This window comes from Dipodomys ordii, unplaced genomic scaffold (genome assembly GCF_000151885.1).
Source record: "Dipodomys ordii isolate 6190 unplaced genomic scaffold, Dord_2.0 Scaffold41, whole genome shotgun sequence".
Taxonomy (NCBI): domain Eukaryota; kingdom Metazoa; phylum Chordata; class Mammalia; order Rodentia; family Heteromyidae; genus Dipodomys; species Dipodomys ordii.
Genome location: NW_012267257.1, coordinates 12,321,234 through 12,345,753, shown reverse-complemented (window position 1 = coordinate 12,345,753; position 24,520 = coordinate 12,321,234). Strand labels below are relative to the sequence as shown.

The 24,520-nt window shown below is 35.3% G+C and overlaps 1 protein-coding gene across 1 annotated transcript in view; it reads left to right on the top strand.

Annotated features, from left to right (window-relative positions):
* Window positions 1-24,520, top strand: part of Spef2 (sperm flagellar 2) — a 160,004-nt gene that overhangs the window by 95,534 nt on the left and 39,950 nt on the right. The window contains exons 20-25 of the mRNA XM_013018527.1: window positions 3,515-3,666; window positions 7,556-7,683; window positions 7,768-7,906; window positions 11,720-11,857; window positions 16,725-16,876; window positions 20,929-21,109. Of these exons, the coding sequence (XP_012873981.1) occupies window positions 3,515-3,666; window positions 7,556-7,683; window positions 7,768-7,906; window positions 11,720-11,857; window positions 16,725-16,876; window positions 20,929-21,109 (890 nt within the window). The remainder of the gene's footprint in view (window positions 1-3,514; window positions 3,667-7,555; window positions 7,684-7,767; window positions 7,907-11,719; window positions 11,858-16,724; window positions 16,877-20,928; window positions 21,110-24,520) is intronic.

Genomic DNA, 24,520 nt, shown 5'->3' with positions numbered 1-24,520 from the left:
CAAAAATATGCTGTTTTTCATTGTAAAGTTGATACCACATATCTAAAAGCTGGTGATTGCTTTATGAGCAGGGATAATAGGTCAGATAGTTAACCTCAACCATAATAATCTTGTTTTACACAATTCATAATCATAATAATAACCACTGCTTTGAGGTATCTGTTACATACTAGGCACTATGTAAAATAATCTACATATATAATCTCACTAAATTCTCACACCCACCTCAAAAGTCTAAATTGTAACTTGGGACTGTTGGCCTACAAAAAAAAAGGAAAATTAGAGTCTCTTCATGCTGTCACAACCTCAGATTGAGTTGCAACATTAAATTGCTTATAGCAATGCTGGATTTTCCTTAATTGATATTATTGCTCTTAAGTATGAATGTAGTTGTTATTTTTTCAATACATCAACCCAAAAATTGCACAAAAGGCAATCTACATGCTTTATAATTAGCAAACAATCAGAAAATCAATCTATAGGCTAGCTAAATGGCTTCATGCATACTACTCTAACATTTACAGTTTTCTAAATATCAGTCTAATGAGCATTTGGAATATGAGCTGATCACTAGACAGTAAAAGCCAATCAGATCATGAAGTGTGGAGGCAGGTTGAAATTTTCATTCTGCCATTTCCCATGTAGTGACCTCAGGCAGAATTATGCCTGGCTTAGAGTGTACACTAAATAAACAAACTATCTAATTATCAGTCCTCTACCAAGTTACCATTATTTATCACTGACTGAATATGTAACTATACCAAAAATCAGCTTTTACAAGTAGTCCCAGTGATCAGTCTCATTACTTTAGAGACTTGTCCTCATTTTGTATTTTAGGCACCCTAAGAGTAGTAAAATGGTCTTGGGGCTACTGAGAACACAGAACTTTTCTTCACTAATTTTTTCCCTAAATACTTTCTCAATGAAGATTTTGAGAACAAATTCTCAGAATTCATGTTCAACCTCTGGCTCTTTGCTTAGTACTGGCCACCTTCTCTTCCCTGTTGAGTTGCTTTAGTCTATTTCTGAGGTAAACTCTTCATGATATCTGTTTTGTCTTGATTCTCAGCCCTAGTGTCTTCTTTTTCTTTGTAGCCCAAGCAGCTCTCAGCAGTAGTTGTTAACTGTTGTTTATTAAATCAGACCCTAAAAATAATATTTGGAGATACTTGTGATACATTTCTTTAAAAACAGAATAAATTAATTTTTCCATGTTTTTCTCCCTCCTCTCCATTCTCTGACAAATACTTATTGAATTAAAAAATGTTCTATGTTTTAGTGTCTTCTCTTTGTCTTATGAGTAGAGTTTGTACATATCTTAGAACTATTTTCTTTCTTGATTTTAAATCATAGGTCAATCTTGACATTTCATTACTCAGAGCTTTACTATGTTGTTACTGTTATTTATTGTTTATTCACTTATTGCTGATGCCTACTGAGCTCTCATTTCACTTTTGGTTGACAATTTCTTTATCCACAACACTGCTTAAATATACCCTGTGCCTTAAAATTGAATTTTTTGACTTATTTTTATTTGTGCCTGCTCTGGTTTCTATCTGATATAACCAACTTCTGAAAATCTAATCATAGATTATGCTCCAAACCATTCAATCATGAAGAATAGATACACTCAGTGATTCAACTTCACAAGTGAAAACAAATTTCTTATTAGAAACCTGAGCTATCACTGTTGTTCAGTATACTGATGAAAGATTTTGTTCAAAACTCACGTCATTTCTTCACTACACAACAAATACATTTTATTTCTTCAAATACTTTCTCTTTCAACATTTTTATTGTTAAAAATTAGATTAAAGAGTTAAGTATACTCATCTAAAGTATTCCCTGTCTCTCTTAGTTTTTACTACATGATCATAATATTCTAAGTTTCTCTTTTTAGGAATTCTGCTTAGGGATTTATAAAAAAAATGTCTTGGAGATAGATGTTATTTTTATTTCACCAGAGATGCAGGTTAAGGAACCATGAAAAATGAATGAAATTATAAATGTCTTTGGCTACTGACAGAAAAAAATGTTTAAAATTTTTCTATATTTAAAAAATGTAAATACAACTTCCATATATGTATAATAGATGCTACTTTTTAAATATACAAATTAAAATCACCTAAATTTCTCATAATTTGTAATACACAGACTATTGCTCCTCCACTTATAAGCCTTGCAGTTTTAATTACAATAAAGTAGATATATTAACTTTACCAAACACCATTAGCATTAAATAAAAGTTAGATTTTTTAATTTTTTTCTTTATTATTTAGTCTTTCCCCAAAAATATAGTTTAGAGAAAAAAAACACTCTTACCTAGTGTTACAGACATCATTAAACAGTTTTTTAAAAGTTCAGCAATTAACCTGAAGGTAAACTTTTTAAGCTCAAACTGAGTGAATTTCTAGAGAATAATAACCTTGATCTTTTCAGGAAGTTCCTGGTGTTCTCTGAGTTACAGAATAGGGTCATTCATACCATAAGGATGATGCTTATCTAGTTTTGGATCTCCTCTTGATATCAAGAAGATTGAAGTGGATATTTTTCAGATTCTAAATTAATGCAGTAGTTCTCTTCTTCCTCTGCTTTCTTTCCTTCTCTTGCCATTTCTAACCTCAACTTCCTTCCCTAAATTTTTCCTCCTTCCCTCTGTCTAGCTCTCTGTCTCTGTCTCTCTCGGTCTCTTGCTCTTGATGTTTTACTCTTTCTTCCCTTCCTCCTTTCTCTCCTCTCTCCCTCACCCTGTCCCTCTCTATTTCTCTATATTTGTATCTTCCTCCCTTCCTCCTTCTTTCTTCATTTCTCTCTCTTCCTCCCACTCCTTTCTTTCTGTTTTGCCTTTCCTCTCTGCCTTTCTTCCTCCTTTCTCTCTCCCTGTCTCTGAGTGTTTCTCTTCTTCATGTGTTTGTCTTCTTGTCTTTCTGACTCTTGACTATCTCTCGCTCCTTTATTTACTGAGACTATTTGCACAATAACTATCTTTCTACTATGACATCAGCAAGAACTATAGTTTCCTCCCAGAAGCCATGTTATCTACAGGGCATGTGAACAGATTGAGTTGATACAATGGCCTCTCTCCTTCTGCCTGCTCATCTTCCTTCTTGCCCTCTACCTGCCTCCATTCTCATTCAGGTTGAATAATCTGCCAGTTTCTGTAACAGGAAATTAAACACATTTTTTTTCTGGAGTCTAAACCGTATAAGAGCCATTGCTCCATTGTAAAAGGCAAGAAACAAGAGGGAAATAAATTATTAAATTATTTTGAATAGTCAGTTGGGTAAGAGCCATTGGATTCTTTAAGACAAAAAAAACATGTTTTGTAGTATTATAGTTCATTTGGAATGTAGGAAGAATGAAGTTTTAATTTTTCTTTTGTTAAGACTGCCTAAAGATACTTTAAACAAAAATGAGTAATTACCTGAAATCTAAGTCAATCAAATTGATTCACACCCAGAATTCTTTCCTGCTCATCTACTTGGATTGGAATGATTTAATATGCATGTTTAAGTTTCTCCTAAAGGAAAATCACCAGGAGGGAAAACACCGGTGAAGAAGTCTCCTCCTGTTAGCTCTTCAGAAGCTTCACCCACTCCAACAATGCCACCGCCACCCAAGCCAGGATCAGAAGAATGGGTCTATGTTGATGAGCCAATTCCTGAGGTATGGCAGCTTCCAATCAAACTTCTAGTTATTATGAAATTCACACCATTGATTTTCAGCATCACCAAGTCTATAATGGCTAGTAATATGTATGTTGTTAACAAGGTCGGGGGCAACTTGCCTGTGTGAGGTCCTGATTTCCATCCTCAGCATTGAAAACATAGTATCTGAGGTAAACTTTCCAGACATTTCATTGAAAACCACATCTCAAATTTTTCCTTCCTTACTGGAGTTTCTGAGTCATGCTTTGAAGCGCTGAAATAAGGGAACAATGTGTTCTATGAGGGCCAATTCGCTCCCTGAGGACAAGCAGAGATTCCGTTTCCTAGAAGAGGGACTGCCACTGAACACACCAACCAGATAATTTACAGCCTTCCGTCCATGTTCCAATGTTCACATCACAATGCTTTTAGATGAAGTTTCACATCTGACCATTTAGAACTAGAAGATAATTTTTAACTTAACTAAACCTGTTAAATGATGATGATGATGATGATTATGCTGATAATAATAATAATACCAGATACTTAACTTTAGACCCTGAAATTCAAGGACAAGACAAGTAGATGCCCCAGGAGAACCCACTGTCCTCCAATAGCTGCAAATGTCAGCTGCGTACTTACTCCTAGCAGCCCTAATGGATTAATTGCCTTGGGAAATAGCACACAGGGTGGTGATTTATAACTTTTCAAAGGCAAGGAGTTCTTCCAAGACTAAATCCCATATTTTTTACTGTAGTCTCTTTTTTACAGTGGTTTCTTACTATCATGATGGCAAGGGCTCTCTATATCAGGTATTTCAGATCCATCCTACATTGAGGCAATTGTGATAGTGCTGCTGTTGGTTCTGGGTTTTCCCAGAGATAGCTGATAGCCCAATTTGGTTACAGATTCATTGGTGGGACAGCATGAGAGCATGAAGAGTAAGTAATAGAATTCTACACAGAATCAAACTTAGATTCTTGATTAATTTTGAGTAATTTAGTTAATGAACATGAGGACAAGATTAGAACAGACTCTTAAACGATATATATCCATATATTATATATTTTACATTTGAAATTTGATATCACTCAACAAAAGAGAATCTTCTATATATATGTATGTATGCACATATATATTATGTATACATGTATTCTTATACACACATATATACATTATATGTATAATATATATGTACATATGTATATACATAGATATACATATATTTATATATTTGATATATAGAAGAAGACTTTAAAGGAGGGAAATTTCGTAAGAGAAAAATATAGGAAAGCAAAACTAAAAGTTAAATTATTCCTCATATAAACTAGCTGGTTTGACTAGACCAGAATGGAAGGATAGTAATATGATTATTTTAAATGCTCCTCAGAACCATTTTGTAAAAGATAAACTAGAAAACAGTGATTGGAAGTAGGTCAGAAAAGGTTGTTAAAATGTCAAAGAAAAATTAAGTTAATCATCTCTAAATGATTAACTTTGATAAATGGACATTTGCAATATGTCTGAACATGAAATATTTTGGATCTTTAAGACTATCCTATCTCCATCCCCAAATCTACATCCAAAAATGTAACTAATGATAAGATGTTTCAGGGGGCAGGTCACCTTACAGCCACATAAACATTTAATACCCGTTACGTACAAACACTGCACTCAGGACTGACAGCGCAACGCAGGCAAGGGGGAATATAAGCTACAGCTTTGTACCAGACTTTAGAACCAAAGTACAGAGACTTACAATCACATAGAAAAATATAAGCTACAGCTTTGTACCAGACTTTAGAACCAAAGTACAGAGACTTACAATCACATAGAGAACAGTGGATTTAAATTGAAATATAATAAAAAACATTCCCATTGTAAGGACTCTCAAAATGTGATTTCATTGGTTAGGAACAGAGAGAAGGAAAGTCCAAGAGTGTTTGAGGGAACATCTTTTAGGAGACAAACCTGGCAGGAAGACAGCTCTTCGTTCACGTGGGCATTAAAAAAAATGCTGAGTGAAGCATTTGGCCTTTAGCTACATAGTAACAGAACCCATCCATGTTCTTATGCAAGTTACATATTAAAATCCACTTTCAAAATAATAACTCAGAAAAACAGGACAGTGCACTGATTAAAAGTGTAAGCTGTGACTAGTCTGTTTTAAAAAAATATTGTAAAGGTGATGAATAAGGGGTTTACAGTTATATAAGTAAGGTAGTACCGAGTACATTTCTTTTTAAACACTGTTACCACCTCCCTCATTTTCTCTGGCTTGTCCACCCATGACACTAAAGAGCTGGTGTCACCTAGTACACGCTATTTAAGCCCTATTGCCACAACTGCTTCACCTTTAAATGAGAAAGCTAACAGACACTGATTTTACAGGTGGTTGTAAATTCCTTATATAGGACTAGCTGATTTCACAATACTGTTTGAGAATATTCAGAAGATTCCAAAGTTTTGTCAGAAGGCTTTTGAACTACTCTAGACAAGTATAAGCATTAACAGAAGATGGCAAGAAAAGATAAAAATCTATGTAGGATTCAGAAAAGGTGTCTTTCAGATTTTTCATTTTGCACTCCCTTCTTGTTTCATGATGCTCTACCCTCATTAGCCTGAATTCTTGTCCTTGAATGTGCCAGAACCTTTCCACCATAGTGCTGTTCCTTATGCTCACAGTGTTCATTACTAAAATTCCCCTTCTTTACAATCTACTTAAATAATATATATATACATGTGTGTGTGTGTGTGTGTGTGTGTGTGTGTGTGTGTGTGTGTGTGTATACCTTATTCACCACCACACTCCTATGCTCTATAATAGTTGCTCATAGAATTGCCAGTCAACGAGTAAATCTTGATTGATTACTTACTGGCCTGGACATAGTAACACAATGAATAGAATGACTTGAACACAGTGAATAGAATGACATGAATCCTGCATTTTTGCTTGGCTTTCTCCTTATGAATGATAACTGCTTAGCAAACCAAGAAAGAAGACAGTATGAATGGCGGCTATCCTTCTTCAAATACCATAATGAAGGTCAAAAAGTTGAAAGCAAATTCACACTAAAACATCACATTTCTCATGGAAAAATGACATGAGTTGTAAGAGAACTTCTGCTTTAAAATACTCTGCTTACTACATCCACAGAAATTGAATAATATATCTTTAGTACTTGGCATTTCGTGATTGGAAAGTATCCGGATGACTTCTAATGAATACACATGTGACTCCCTGAGTAAATAAATACACAGCCAATAGAAGAATAACTATATAACACATTTATATTGACTATAGTATATAACCTCGCTCTATTTCATGGATCACTTCTCACATTTTCATCATCTATCTGTGTTATTGCTGCTAACATGAAACAGATGTTCTAACCCCCGTGGCACACAGAGCAAGGACACAGTGTCCTGGGGAAAGTCAGAGAAGGATCTCCCTTCCACCCTGACATCAGCACCGGGAAGTGCTCCAGCTGAAACAAAATATGGTTATTCTATTCATATGATCCATAAACATATTTTGAGGACCTGCTAGGTCTCTGATACTGTGGTAATTACAGAAAAGATTGTATTGTTTCTCACTTAACAGGATTGATATTCTGGAGTGGAATGCAGATAATAGGCAGTTTAAGTTAATATCATCAGTACTATCACAATGGGACAAGCATAGGGTACTAAGAGAAATCCTCAGAGCATCAGACTGGATCAGAGAAGGAGTAATGTCTGTGCTGAGAAGTGAGGAATAGGAGTTCACTGGGGGAAGAGGAGTAAAAAATTTCACCCGGCATAATCTGCTTAGTTGCTTCACCTTGATCTTCTTGCTTATTTTAAACCAAATATTCAGAAAGATCTTCATTTTGAAACAACTATTTCTGCTCTTTATCATTTAACAGGAAATAACTTCATTTTTAGTGCCTTACTGGGAACTGATAGAGAATTCCTATATCAACACCATCAAAACTGTACTCAGGCATCTGCGAGAAGACCAGTTCTCTGTGCTCGTTTACTTGTATGAGACCCGGTAAGGAAGTTGCCCATGTCAGAATTCTATCCTTTACAAGCACGACACAGAAAAAATGCATGTCCTTCTCTTAATTCCTTACAGAACAAGTTTCCAGGAGTTTCTAAGACGTCCAGATCACAAGCAGGATTTCGTTTCTCAATGGCAGGCTGATTTCAACTCTCTTCCCGATGATCTGTGGGAAGATGAGGACACAAAGGCTGAGCTACACCAACGAGTGAATGTAAGAACCACAGTGCCCATTGGCCTCAATGACTACCTTCTCATACTTTGTCCAACAAATACCAGTTCCTGTCCTTCTTACTTTCAAGGACGGCAGCCTGAAGGTGGCAATGCTTTGAATAATTACCACCCAGTTTACTTTCAAGAGCTGACATTCACCTGCAGTTTGATTCAGAATGAGAATAGAGCAAGTCCACCTCTGGGAAGAAGGCCCCCCTGGGCATCTGCCTCATAAAGTCTTATCCCCAGTTCTTACGTGGACTATGTAGCTGTGTCCAGTCCTAATGCGAATCCCATGCCTACCTTGAATGCAATTACACAATCAGTTCATTGCAAGGTAGGAGGACCCAAAGCATAGCTTTTATTGTATACGTGGAGTTACCTCTCCTGAGGGCAGATGTCAAACTTTACATATCTTCATATCCAGCAAGCCAAGGGTTGAAAGTTTGTAGACAGGTATATTTTCAGAAATTCATGAATGAGTTTTGTCACCCTGCTACTCTAAACAAGGGCTTCTAACGTACAAGATATCAGCCTTTCAATCTTCATCTCTCCTCTGAAAATTGATAGACATCTTATCCCAGTAGAAGTATAGGCTACTAATAGTTGAATCTGGCAGTGATCTCAAGAATTATTTGTGAAACAAATACATCACTGAACTCAACCCCATGACCCATCATTTGCTCTGAAACTCTTTGTTAAGCATCATGATTCCAGCACTGTTCAAGGGCAAGGAATTCAGCAGCGAACCCAACGCTGTGTGGTCCAGGAAATTTATATTCCGGTAGCCAGGGTACAGAGAACTAGTGACAAACAAATACACTCATACTGGGTATTTTATAAGTGATAAGAGCTGTTGAAAGGACAAGGAACTAGGAAACTCAGCTTCTAGTTTTAAGATCCTGTAGAGATCAATTGGGAGGCTCTTAGAATAGAGGCTAGGTATCATGGTGGCCCAGATGATGGGCAAGTGCTGAAGAGTTTAATACCCTTATAGGTAGCATATGTCTTAGTAAAACTGACATTTTAAACCTGTTCTTAGCTATTCCTGAAAGTACTAAGCAACTATGTAAATCCTATGACCGCCTTTTTCAATCTCTTTCCTGCCCATTTATAAATCCAGCCTCAAGTTTTTATACATATTACCCATAGCAATGAGATGATTGTTGGTAGAAAAAGAGAAGATTTAGAAATTCCAGCTTTTTATTCTTTTTTTTCAGAGTGTATTGACTCTTTGTTGCATTCCTTCAATTTGCATTAAACAATATAATATTAATCTTGTTCAATATAGTTTTGGACAAAACACAGACATTAACCTCAATGAACAAGAGACACAAGTTAATACAAAGTGTGCTGCTTCAGCAGAGGAGAGAGGCAGGACCAGAAATGGGATCCAGGATACTGGCCACCAGCAATCACAGATTTTCACAATATAAGCCACTATTTCAAAAGCCACAAATAAGCCAGGGAAAACACAACAGAAATAGACAGACAGCAGGATTTAAAAATGATTTGTCCTCTACTGTGCAGAAACATCAGGCTTTTTATTCTAATTGCAAATGCACAGTGTGTTTACTGTCGATAATTAGATGATGAAAAAGACAAAATTTAATATTATAAATCTGCAATTCTACCGCCAATATTTAAATACACTTTAGGGCATGTCTATGTGCATTTCCAGATTATTTTTACAGAAATATGATTGCAACATAGAAGCTGTTTTGTAACATTCTTTCTTCATCGGAACAGTACATTTTTGTTTTTAATAAAGATTGACCTGGAGCTTTATTTTTATGGCTAAATGGTATGATTAATCATACAGATTGCTACCATTAGTCGCAATTTCACTAACAAAACTTGTTAGGCAGCAATTTTGTTATTATAGGAAATTATACATAATAAACTTTTATCTAGCTAAACACTGATTACATTTTTAATTGTATTTTAGGTCATTATTGAAAATAGAGAATAAAAGGGTAAATAGTTGAATAAAAGATTATTACATTTTAAAGATTATATTAAGTCATCCATTATTAAATTCTAACTGCTTTTTAAATCTTTGTCAACTTAATGACTAATTTAATTTCTAATTTAGCATAGAAAATTGAACTTTTATTTTTAATAAGGTTGACCTTTCATCCCTGAGTTTAATGATCATTTTTTGAATCCTGTTTGTGATTTCTACACACTTTTCTGTTGAAGTGGGCTTATTTTCTTATTGATATCTATGACTTCTTTATATCTTAAGGATGTAGACAATCTATTGATCATATATTACAAACGTATTGCCAGTTTAATGTTTGCCCCACATTTTAGGTGATTTTTAACATGCACAAAAAATCAATGTTTATGTAGATAAATATAGAAATATTTTATTATAGCATTTTGTGGCCAATTTAAAAACACTTCTTCATGGCAAAATTAAATACACATGTACCACTATTTTTAAAACTTTCTAGTGTTATGTTTAACTTATAAATACTTAAATTATATTACTTTAATAGAGACTTTGAGTTTGTACTGCGTTGCATATGGCACACTTTTCTCTATATATAACCATTTATTTCTCCTTAGTTACATATGGTCCATATATTTCCTTATAGGATTTTTCTTAATTTATTGTTAGACTTGAAAATAAAATATATAAATGTAACCTGAAAACAAATCTAGAAGTCAGACCTGAAGGGAGGAGGCAGAATTAATAGAGATAGAAGTAGAATTCTGCTACTGTCATAAGTCAGTATTTATTATATCCCCGCCCCCCAAAAAACACTTATGTCAATACAAAGGAGATGTCAAGATCAGCTCTAAAATATAGCAATATATTCTGATGAAAATGATGTATGACATTTTCATTGGGGGTACAGTCTCTACATGGTAACAAGCCAAAATGCTAAAGTAAGAGTCCAAATACAGTGTTCCAACTGGAATCAAACTCCTTGGGTTTGAATTACTGGCTCTACCAGCTCAAAACCATAAGCAAATAACCTGACCTCACATTACCTGAATTATCTTCTCAGCATCCTCCCAGCTCTACTGATTCTTCATTGTAGGCATATTCATTCTGACTTGTTTCCCCCATCTGCAATATGAAGATAACACTAAATGGGATGATGCGAGCGTAGTGATGAATGCTTTAACATGTATTAGGAAGAGCTCATTACCAATTATAAAACTGAAATTTACCAATTAAAATGGTAAATTTCAATTTTATAATTTACCATTTGAATTACCATTTCAATTGAAATGGTAAATTATAAAACAAACAAATAATGTTTTATTTAAATTGCCCCATTAAACATATTACATATAAATAGTATATTCAAGATTATTATTGCTCAGAATCTATTATGTTGCCAGGCTGAAATTCTTCAAAAGAATTTATTGATAACTCTTTAATACAAAACTTACTTTTGGACCACCCATTAAAATCAAACTATATTTCTTGGCAAATAATGGTGTCTGCCTATGATTACTGATTATGAAGCCTTGATTTCGGTGAAGAAATGTATCATTTCCCATCCACAATACATTATACTCAGAAAATGATTTCCAACCAAAGAATCTTACTGAGAAAGTACTGAAACACATAATCACCCATGGATAAATGTCACTTTAGTGGATTTGCATTTAATGTGAACACATGATTTGAAAGCAGAACCAAAAATGATTACCAGTTGAATGAATGACTGTAACACATGAGGTCTAGATTTTTGTTAGAGACATTTATAACAGCAGCAAAGATTTTACCTCCATCACACTGGGGTGATTTGAACCGTGATCATTCAGCAGAACTGTCTTTCTCTCTCCTCAGGATTTGCGAGACCGCCTGTGGGACATTTGTGAGGCTAGGAAGGAAGAGGCTGAGCAGGAGCGGCTGGACATCATTAATGAGAGCTGGCTGCAGGACTTCCTTGGAATCACCATGAACCACTTCTTTTCCTTGATGCAAGTAAGAGCAGCCGACCCCAGATCCCTCCCTGGGCAGCCATGTTTCTCATGGCACCAATCCTTGAATAGACTTCAGGTAATGATCATTTGTCCAAGATGCTAAAAAGCCAGAAGCCTACATGAGAAGGACGAAAGTGAAGAACCTTTTAGAAGGTCTACAAAAGCCCATAGTACTGGTTTAAAAAGAAAGAAAGAAAAAAGAATAGCTAGAGTTTTCCAAGTTAGGTTCCCTGGAATTCTAGTTTCACAAACTAAATTTTGTTGTTAAATGATTCTGGTAAAGGCTAAAGAAATGTTATCATTTCCTCTCTCTGGGAATTGACACACATTAACATATTCAAATATCAAGATGCTTTTCTGCAAAGAAAATCTTTAAGTTAACTCAGCATTTCTTTAACTATTTGACCTTTAAATTGTGTCATTTATTCCTTCCCCAAGAAGATACACGCTAACAACTTCTAAGACAACTTTTTTACACATTTTTAAATTTTATTTTCTTTTTCTTTTTTTATTGTAAAGGTAATGTACAGAAGGGTTACAGTAACATAAGAAAAGTAAAGGGCGCATTTCTTTTTGAACAGTGTTACCCCCCCCTCTAGTTTTCTCCCATTACCCCCCTTTCCTCCCCCATCTGTAAAGTTTATTTGCAACACAGTGTCATGTGATTCTCACTGTTGCATTGGTTCAGCCTTTGTCTTTTGTCTCACCATTTCTTCTTATCCCCAATTCAGATAAACTTATATACAACACAAAGAATATGGAAATAAAAACAACAGGGTAAAGCACAGGGGGGAAATTGAAAGAAAAAAATAAATAAATGCATACAGTACACTAAGGAAAAAAAACATCTTCTCTATCTTGTAGTTCATTTCTATTAGCATCATTTTATAAGGTCATATGTACATGGCTATTGTGCTATTGTGATCCACTGCTAGAGCTACCCTAGACATATACTAATTAATACATATGAAGGAAACCACTCATCAAGTTTCCTAGTTCTGTTTGCGCATATACCTTGAATAATACACCTGTATTCATGCATTCTATTCATCTACCCCCACTCTCTAGCTAAGATATGCTTAGCTTCCTAATATTCATTTTATTAAATACCTGATAGTTGTTCAAAGGGATTATATCATACCATCTGTGAGAAGAATTTCAATTCTTTTTATGTGGCAATCCTGAATATGGTATTGTATCCTATTCAATTTTGGTATATAATAAATCACAATTTACCTCCCTGAAAATAAATTAATCTCTTATACAAAACAAACATTATATAAGGTAGTCCTAAGGCACCGATATCAGTGTAGGCCCACATACCAATTATTAAAAATAAGCTTTTTTTCTAAACCTAGTTATTATTGAGAGTTCAGTTCTTCAAGAATTGAGATGAGGACTTGGAATGTGGCTCATTGGTAGAGTGCTTGCCTTGCATGCAGAAAGCCCTGGGTTCAATTCTTCAGTACCACATAAACAGAAAAGGTCAGAAATGGCACTGTGGCCCAAATGGTAGAGTGCTAGCCTTGAGCCAAAGAAGCTCAGGGACAGTTCCCAGGCCCTGAGTTCAAGCCCTAGGACTGGCAAAAAAATTGAAATCTATTTACCAATTAGTATAATATTATGGATTAAGGATTATTTTTAGAGTCCCACAACACTTTTCTTCAATTCTCCAAAGTTACTTATCAATACCCAGATTGTGCTAATGGAGTATACATTTGTATATTCTTATAATGAATATTATAAGTGTGGTATTGTGCAAGTTTGTTTTATTCCCATAGTTTTACAAACCTAAGCATGACATTTACAGAATCTACATTGTAGCATTGGTACTGTGCAGATTCTCACTGCATGTATTGCCAATAAATGACTTATCTTGATAGAGTCACTCATATGAATAACTGATACTTGTTTTGCTATCAGCTCCTTTGTGCTGCTTCATCTCCTCACAAGCCTCCTGGCAATCCCAGCGAAAAATTCCAGCTTTCAGCATTGGAGATATTATCTCGGTGCTGTATATGCTTAGCAAGAGGAAAACTGCAAAGAGAACTATTCATTATCACATTATGATGTTATTTGTTATGCATCCACACTAGTGAATACTGCTCTAGAGCACAAGACTATCATTTTGCATTATTTTTGTTTCTGGTTTTGCATTTCTGCCTAAAGCATTTTTGGTATCACTCAAATCAAGTAATGTGTTGGCAATGACAACAAAGATACTTCATTGTTTGTTAATATATGATTGATTGATCCCTGGCAGCAATAAGAATACATAGCATCAAAACAATGCACACTTCAAGCATAATGCCTACTAAAACCTTTTGTCACAGTATGGAGAAGCATAGAAATATCAGTTTCTTCAATGTAATCAAGTCAATAAGTACACAGAGTAAAAGTTACCTTTAAAATCAAAACAGAACTTAGAAAGTGGAAAAACCTCCCATGCTCCTGGATTGGAAGGATCAACATCGTGAAAATGGCAACGCTTCCAAAGGCTATCTACAAATTCAATGCAATACCTATCAATATTCCAACCCCATTCTTCAATGAAATAGAAGAGGCAATTCAAGAATTCATATGGAACAATAAAAGACCCCGAATAGCAAAAATGATCTTTAACAGAAAGAACAGTGCTAGAGAAATATCAATACCAAATTTCAAACTCTACTACAAAGCCATAGTAATCAAAGCAGCTTGGTACTGGCACAAGAAAGACCTCAGGACCAATGGAATAGAACTGAAAACCCAGAAATGAACCATAGACCTATAGCCACCTAATCTTTGATAAGGGGGCTAAAAAAAAACAGAATGGAAGAAAGACAGCCTCTTCAGTAAATGGTGCTGGCAAAATTGGTTAACTACTTGTAGAACACTAAAGCTAGATCCTTCTATATCACCCTGCACCAGAATCAACTCCAAATGGATCAAAGACCTTGGAGTCAAAGCAGATACCCTAAAAACATTACAGGAAGGAAAAAGAGAAACCCTAGGTCTTCTTGACACAGGCTGAAATTTTCTTATTAGAGACCCAGAAACTCAACAAATCAAAGAAAGGTTGGACAAATGGGATTGAAGAGCTTCTGCATGGCAAAGGACATAGATTGCAAGATCAATAGAAAGCCCACAGATTGGGAGAATATCTTCACTAGCCATACAACAGACAAGGGTCTCATATCTAAAATATAGCTGGAACTCAAAAAAATTAAATCCCCCAACAACAAATCCTCAAAGAAATAACTGCCCAATAAATAAGTTGGCTAAAGACTTAAAGAGAAACTTCTCTGAAGAGGAAAGAAGGATGGCCAATAGACACATGAAGAAATGCTCAACCTCTCTAGCCATAAAAGAAATGCAAATCAAAACAACATTGAGATACCACCTCACCCCAGTTAGAATGGCTATAATCAAGAACTCTATAACAACAGATGCTGGAGGGGATGTGGCCGGAAGGGAACCCTACTGCATTGGTGGTGGGAGTGTAAACTTGTTCAGCCACTTTGGAAAGTAGTATGGAGGTTCCTCAAAAAACAAAACATAGAGTTCCCCTATGACCCAGCAATCCCACTTTTGGGCATTTACCTGAATGATCACAAACAAGACCATACTAAAGCTACCAATATAATTATGTTTATTGCAGCATTATTTACCATAGCTAACATATGGAACCAACCCAGATGCCCCTCAGTAGATGAATGGATCAAGAAAATGTGGTATATATATACACAATGGAATTCTATGCCTCCACCAGAAAGAATGACATTGCCCCATTTGGTAGAAAATCGAAAGACTTGGAAAAAATTATATTAAGTGAAGTAAGCCAGGCCCAAAGAAACATAGGTCCCACAGTTTCCCTTATTTGCAATAACTATTATATGTCTGAGACAAGCAGAAAAGGTCAAATAAGATTATGTTAGATGAAATGAACCACAAGATAGGGACACAAGTGTTTTTTTTCTTTCTTGCTATTGTTTCTAACATATTTATAAGGTATTACATGATTTTTTTGTTGCTTTGTATGTCCCCCCCCGCCATGGTATAACCCCTATTTTCACTGTATTTGATGTTGGTAAAATTTTGGGAGGGGTAGGGCAAAAACAAATCGTTTAAATAGGGATACAGGTGGACCTATTGCAATAATGAGATGTACAAGTCGTTATGTTGAAAACGAACTTCACAACTTTGGTAGGGGGGGGCAAGGAGGATTGGGGAGGGCAGGAGGAGAATGGGAAAGGATGGGAAGGGGAAACAAAGGAGGAGGCTACAATGCTTGATAAGAAATGTACTCATTACCTTGCTCATGTAATTGTAACCCTTCTGTACAGTATTTTCACAATAAAATAACTTATTTTTTTAAAAAAGTTACTAGTGGGGTGCCGGTGGCTCATGTCTCAGATCTCAGAAGGCTGAGATCTGAGGATCTCGGTTCAAAGCCAGCCCAGGCAGGAAACTCTGTAAGACTTTTATCTCCAATAAACCACTAGAAAACCAGAAGTGGTGCTGTGGCTCAAGCAGTAGAGCACTCGCTTTGAGCTGAAGAGCTGAGGGACAGTGCCCAGGCCGTGTTCAAGCCCCATGAACAACAAACAAAAAAAAAGTTACCTTTAACTCTTGTGACAGTGTTTTAGATATATACATATAACCAAGGCTCTTTTATTTTTTGAACTTCAAATATGTGGGGGATGAAATTTAACATGCCCTTTGATGCATACAGTGCATCTTGATCAGAGTCTCCTCTTCTTCATTTACAGTTGTACAATTTCAACATAAATGTTTTTTAAAGTAGTACTTAGAGAGCCTCATAAGGGCAATATGTGTAGCTTTATCTGTTCTTTCTTGAGTATTGACAGTCACGATTTCTGTTAAAGGCAGAACTGAACCGTTTCCAAGATACCAAGAGACTCCTTCAGGATTACTACAGCGTGATGGAAGGAAAAGTCCCAATAGAAGACAATGAGAGATTTACGAGAATCCCATTGGTTCAACTTGATGGGAAAGACATCTCAGAAAACCAGCTTAGGTGAGGCTCTTCATAGTATTATGCGATAATTGTTTTTGGATATAGAGCTGTGATTTCAAACTACTACAAAAAGAATATCACATTCCTTTTATTACAAATACAGATGGCCAATATTCTAAAAATCGAACATTTTTTTCTGACTCCAGTGTGTCATTGGCTTAAGACTACTAACTTACTTTATTTATACTGTGAAGAGTGTTATTTGTTCCTTTTTATGCACAGATGTTGTATTGTTATCTAGGAGTTCCTCTATTGGACATTTTAGGGGCATAAGTGGATATATAGTATGCACAAATTCTGAACTCTGAAACACTTGCAACATCTGAGCATCTCTAATAAGGGATTATGAACCTCTATTGTCTTTACAAAAAGATCCATCTTGTGTGTGTGTGTGTGTGTGTGTGTGTGATGTACATGAGTATGTGGGATACACACAGGTGTCTGAGGGTGTGATGCACACGAGTATGTGTGGGCATGATTATAGAAATGAAAATGGAATGGAAAATGGGACTTCACTCAAAGATGAGGGAACTGAGATATATGTGTGTGTGTGTGTGTGTGTGTGTGTGTGTGTGTGTGTGTGTGTGTGATGTACATGAGTATGTGGGATACACACAGGTGTCCGAGGGTGTGATGCACACGAGTATGTGTGGGCATGATTATAGAAATGAAAATGGAATGGAAAATGGGACTTCACTCAAAGATGAGGGAACTGAGAAATGTATGTGTGTGTGTGTGTGTGTGTGTGTGTGTGTGTGTGTGTGTGATTTTGACTTCATGAAACTGAAAGAATGATTAACTTGATATTAAATATCTGCCAGAGAGAAAGTAAACTTGGTAGTCAGACAAAAGAAAAATTGTTTTTAGTCACACAAACAGATCAGTATAACATAGAACTGTGTAGGTAGTTATTTTGAATAACATAGTGGATAGAAGCATGGTAAGTTTGGGATAACATCTGAAACACTGAAAAACTGAGCAGATAGAAAATAACGTCATCAAGAAATGTGGGGTAGAGTGGTTGGTAATTCATATGATATAATCTCCAACCAAGAAAAACTAAGAGTTCTTGCTTACTCTTGTAACATATCAAAATAAATGAAAGTAATTTAAAAAACAATTGAAAATCCTCAGTTAGTAAATGTATCAAATGAAAATAAATTGATGAAACATAAAGATGAGTTAAAATAGCATTCTCTCATATCAATAAACATTCAGATGAAAAACTATAAAGCAAAAACAACAAATAAAAATCAAGAAATTATAGAAATAATTTCTTATTAAGAATATAATTGTGTTAATAAAAATGATAAAAAGTGGATAAGAAGGAAAAAAGAAAGATTTCAAGAACAGTGTACAAGCACTGAGTGACAGGTTTAGTCTTCAAGGAGCTAAGCTACATATTTCACACTGAAAGTAGTATGCTCTTTCTGTAAGTTTGATCAACCAATATATGCAGTAGGAGTAACTCAAACAAAATGTATAGCAATGGATATTTTTCAAGTCAAGAACACTTGATTTCAGTTCTGGGTCTGTCACTTCCTAGTTATATGTAAGTAGGTTAAGACAATTATCTGGTCAAATCACTTCAACTCTCCAACTCAGTTTTCTTTGTCTATAAAGCAGGGTTGAGAATCAAAAGATTTGAAAGCTAGCCCCAATAAAACTCTCACCAAATGGGGTGTGTTAATACTATTCCACAATATGCAATTAACTATTCTTGCTTATATGCAATTTTCAAATTGTGCCTATTGCATGTGCATGCTTTGTTTTACCCTCCCTTGCTTTTTTCAAGGATTTGAGATCACATGAACACAACTGAATTAGCCATGTCCTAAATTCCGCTTCTCTTCATACTTCTTCCATTGACCACCCTCTTGGTCCTATCTGGCCACACAAATGCAGGCAATGAATACACAAGAAGAGAAGCCTATACCCTCATTTTGATTCAAACATAAGAGAAATGTTCAGCAAACTGCTGAAAAAGAAATGTGAAACTGAAACAATTAAAACTCTAGAGTCAGTATAAAGCATCAAAACCATCAAAAGGCCAAGTTTCAGTGTCTTCAGTGGCACTGCATTCTGTTCTTTGCACAAAATAGCAAGTCAAGAATAACCGGGAAGCTATTAATGTTGCTTAGTAGAATAAAACCTGCAAAAGAACAACCAGTTCTTATTTTGCACAGACTCTGTACCAATCTCAACCTCAGATCACTCTGTGGCTATCTGCTGGAAATATCAGATAATCATTATATCAACCAATCAACCAAGCCACAGTCTCTGTAACATACAGAAAGAACCAAGCATAGCAATGAGCATTTTTACGTAGCTTTTCCACTACAGTCCTCCCAACAGCTTTATAAAAAATGTAATAGTAATAAAGTAACATTATACATAACAGTAGTAACTACTAATTAGTTGATAATAAACAATAAATAATAATAATATATTTGTATATTTCCAAAGGGAGCATAAGTAAAGAAGGACCATGCCCCAAATTCACTTTCTCATAGTGGAAGAGCAGACTAGAATTTTTTTCTAATAAACAAATTAGAAGTCTGAATTTTTTTCCCAAATGATAGGCACCACTGCTGTGTTTCAAAGTAAGATGTTAGAGCATATTGTTGGACAGTGTTTTACATCTAGAGATGATTGCACAAACTTTACATCAACTAATTGGGCATACAAATCACAATTGAACTGGGCTATGATTTAGCATTATTTCATAACTTCACTTGTGGAGGGATGAGCAGTGAATCTCCAGATCTTGCCTTTCTTAAGTATGGTAGATTGTCAGCAAAGTTTCTGCGAAAGTGTTCTTGGGGCTACCCCTTTCCCATTCCTTCCCAAAGTTCTGTCACCATGGAACTGTTCCCATCACAATAATTATTCTATAGTGTGCATCTCTCTCTGTGTTAACCTTTGAGATCCTAGAATGTTCCAAATACACCATATTACCTGGGATAGCTCTGAAATTTCTACATGGGAACAGTAATATGGTAGAGAGAGGGTTGCGGAAGAGCCTAACTGTTCCTATACTTGTCCAATGCCCCAACTACACCAAATCCTTGCTGCCTCTATTCAATAATCATGTTCAGATCTCACATGTAATCTATGTAACATGCATACCTTGTCTCACATGCCTCCTATATAACTTTCTACTTCAAGACTTCAGATGATGCTAGATCTTAAAGAAAAGCCACACAAGTTCTATTTTGGCTTTTTTCATGGCTGCTTTGTTTTTCATTGGAAATGTTCACTGTGGACAAATTCCAGAGTGGCATTTCTTGATAATATCTAGTATCTTATCTTCTTTGTAGTTATTGACATTTAAGTCTGGAAATGATGTTTGGTTGTTTTTGAGTTTCCTTTTTAAAAAAAATTTTATTGTGAAAATACCGCACAGAGAGCTTACAATTACATGGGCAAGGTAATGGGCACATTTCTTATCAAGCATTATTGCCTCCTCCTTTGTTTCCCCTTCCCATCCCTTCTCATCTCCCCCCCACCCCCCTCCCCCTGCCCAGCCAAAGTTGTAAAGTTCGTTTTTCAACATAACAACTTGTACATCTCATTGTTTCAATGGGTCCACCTGTATCCTTATTTACATGGTTTGTTTTTGCCCTTCCCCTCCACAAATTATACCAACATCAAATACAATGAAAGCAAGGGTTATACCGTGGGGGAGGGACATACAAAGCAACAAAGAAATCATCTTATAAATATGTTAGAAACAATAGCAAGAAAGAAAAAAAATTTGAATACTTATCTTGGGATTCTTTTCACCTAACATCAACTTATCTAACCTTTTCTGCTTGTCTCAGACATATACTAGTTATTGCCAATAAGGGAAACCATTGAGTTTCCTCTTTGTAAGAATGTTTAAAGCATGAATATTTAAATATGCTGTTTTATCATCTGTTCTCCTTTGAAATAATGTGTCCAGGTAAACTTTAAAAATGCAAGTTATGCAACAAAACAAAGAAATACAGTTACAAAAACAGAATTCTGTTAAGTAAAATCTTTATGTTTCTTTGGATCATTTTCTGAAGGATTCCTCTAATCCCTCGAATATCTATTTCTCCGGAAATGGCTACACCCAAACCAAAAGTCAAAGCAATACTGAAAGGCAAGATTGATTACTCACTAGAAAACGTGGAAGCAAACTTTGAGGCTGATGAAAAGTTGGTGATGGACACATGGCAGCAGGCTTCATTAGCAATCTCTCACATGGTAAGCAGTGCTGATTTTCACATTTCTGTTTAGAGTGTTGGGATCCTATCAGTCATATGCCATAGGATCTTTTCAAGCATTTTATACGTGTTTGCCTGTATGCAGTTTTGTTTTGCTTCTGAAAGAAACAGGAAATCAAATGTTTTAATATTTTAAGTAAGAATTATTTCCAATCATTCAAATCATTTCTTGTATAAATAATTTTGAAAGCTTGAGATCATGCATAAAGTGAACCAGTGCTAGATAGTTTCCTGTGCTGGCGAGGATTACAAGTGAAGTAACCAAAAGGGTCAGTCAGGCCAGTGAATGAGGCAAGTCAAATGGGAGACAATGGGGAAGGTGGGACTGTGCTGGCAAACTTTGCTACTTACAAATGACCCAACAGCCAGATTTCCTACTCTTCTAAACAAAATACAAACCAGCAGAAATTCAGCTATTGATTGTAACAGTAGCAAATGAAATCTGATTTTTAAAAATACTTGTCAGACACAAGCGAAACAATTCAGTCTCCAATCCTCCTAAACATGTATCCTTTCCCTAGAGGGTCAGCATTATCTTTTACCTATGGGGTGAGTATTATTATCACATATCTATGGGGCAAGTATTATTGTCCCCTTTTCACTGGAGAATTAAAGTTCATGCACATGAATAAACTTGCCTAAAATCTCCCAGAAGGTAGGAGTCAAAATGAAATTTGGACTTAAGACTTCCTGATTTTTAAGGTTTATATCCCTTTCACCCACATTCTGGCTTGTTCCACCAGCCAACCCTCTCCTGACCTGATGGGATATCATCTATCTCTTTTCCATGAACATTACCAATTTCAATTTCATGGTTTAGGGAAGCTTTTCCTTTGAAAATCTGTTCCTTCTCCACCTGTTTCATTCCTGTACTTTATTTAAGTATTTAGAACTAGTTCTTGCCTTTATTCCTGACCAGGCAATTACCTCTTTTCCTAACACCCAGCCTTCTGTAATCATAAACTCTGCCTGTATTTGTAGCAGTTACTTTCTCTCTTATAAGCTTAGCTCTTTGTATCTTTCTAATTGTTTTCCAGAATATTCACCACACCACACCCTACAATTTTCCATATCCCCTAATCTAGCCCAGTGCCCGCATGTAGTGTAATACAGGGTTAAAGTGCTGTTGCTATTGTACGTACAATACTGATATCAGTAGTAATGATGATGGGACTGGCAGTAATGATTACCACAAAGAACCTAAGATATATGAAACACTACAGAGTAGAAAACCAGATGGAGGATTTCTAGGAAACAAGGTGGACTACTGTCCATAGAACTACATAAACATAATCTACAAAGACTTCTACAGCCCATTAAAAATTGCCTGGAAGAGATTGCATAATTTGAATATTATAATGTTTAATAAAATGAATAAATAATATTATAAATATTAGATTATATAAGTATGATTATCATTTGCATCATCTACATGTTGCATATTTAGGGAGGATTGCAGAGCCAAAGAAAATCATATCGATTGTGTTTTTCATAGTATTTAGCTGTGTTTTTAGGAAAATCTCTTAAACTAAGGCTTCAGTTTCTTCTGTGCAGCAAGGTATTCTTGAAAGATTGAAAAGATCCAACAAAGTAATGTAAATGAAACATTTTAGAAATTATACATATACTAGATATTTTTGATAGAAATTTATTTTAAAATTTATCGTTTCCTTCGTGGCTTTAAAAAAATCCTAGAAAGCATATGAACAAAAGGAATGCTTATTATTTAATATTACTAATAATTAGATCTTAATCCAGCTTTCACAAGTTTCCAGTAGACTTTGATGACTTGGAGGTCACATGCTCAAAAGTAGACTAAAAATAAATTATACTCATGGCGTTAGCACCCAGAATCCTGGATGTTTCAACCTATCCCTGACAGAAGACAAATATTTAAGGGAACTTTGAGTTCCTAATGATACAGCATAAATAAATGGATGTGGGCAGAAGAGTACTCTCTGAGATTAGTCCAATTGGAGTAAGAGCACTTTGACAGCTTTTCAATACAAAACTCTTAGCAAGAGCAATCCATTTAGTATGCCATGTTGATTTTTAGCAAAACTTTCTTCTAATTACTAGGTATGCAATAATTTCAAAGAAGTCATATTTAACGCCCACAATGTCAAAGCATTATATTTAAAGTTCTCTCCTGCCTTGGAAGCTAGATTGCTAAATGCATTGCAAATTGTGTTAACTTTTAAAAGAGATCCACAAGTCTTTAAAGGAAGTGGACCAAAAAAATACTCTACAGATTATAATCATTATCATCATCATCGTCATCATCACAAGGTTGTTTACCAAGGAGATAAATCCAATTTTAAAGGAAATTGCTAACTTACCATGATTTTCAAGAAGAGATTCAAAAATGAATTGCTTGCAATTTAGGGGAGAATGTTAACAAGTGTGCTTTCAGCTTTACCAAGAATTTGAAAGTACAGTATATAGCATGAAATCCATTTTTATCAAAAGAACATCTGTAGAAAAAATCAGAAAACAAAAACGAGAATACTGGTGTGCTCTTTTAATCTTTCCATATACATTCAAGGTATAGTTAATATAGAAGAAATTGTAAGTTTACTCTATGGAGTATGATTATTTTAGAAGAAAGGTTATCAGTTAATAAGCACTTGACATCAGCTGTAAACAGAGTGCAGGGACCCAACACTATGGAAAACTGTAAAGGCAGGTCTGGTCCTTAGGCCTGGGTAGCTTCATAGAGCATTTGAATAATGCGGTAAGATTAAACATTAATGTAACAGTTATGGACAGCTACATGCTAAGCTATGGGGATATAAGACAAGGCAAAAATTATAAGGCAGGAACTGACCGGTGTCTCTGATCCACAAGACTACATGAGGAAAGCATTGTACCTTGCCATTTGTCTACTAATCTTCTTCTTTCTCCTCCCTCTCCTTACCCTAATCTCACCAGAAATAATATCAAACTAAGGTACTGTAAGCATCTGAATAAAAAAATAAGCCCTCATTATCCTTTATTTGTGTGTGTGTAAGCTGGGACTAGAGTTTGAACACAGGACCTGTACTTCTCCTCACCTTTTTCTATCTAGGGGTGACCCCAGTGACACAAGCCCTAACATAAAGACTATATATAAATATAAATATGTAGCTCTCTATATGGTATATGTAGATATACACATATATTTATGTTTTCAAATTCAGAAATAGTAATTGCATATATTTTGGCTTACAATGGGATGTTATATTTGTAAACTTTGTGTAATTATTAAGGCTCATCATTCACATTCTGACTTCATTCAGTTACCATTCTTTTGAAGCAAGCATATATAAAATCTACTCTTCTGGCAATTTTGAAACCTATAGTACGTAACTATGTTCATCATGCTATGCAATACAACACCAGAACTTATTCC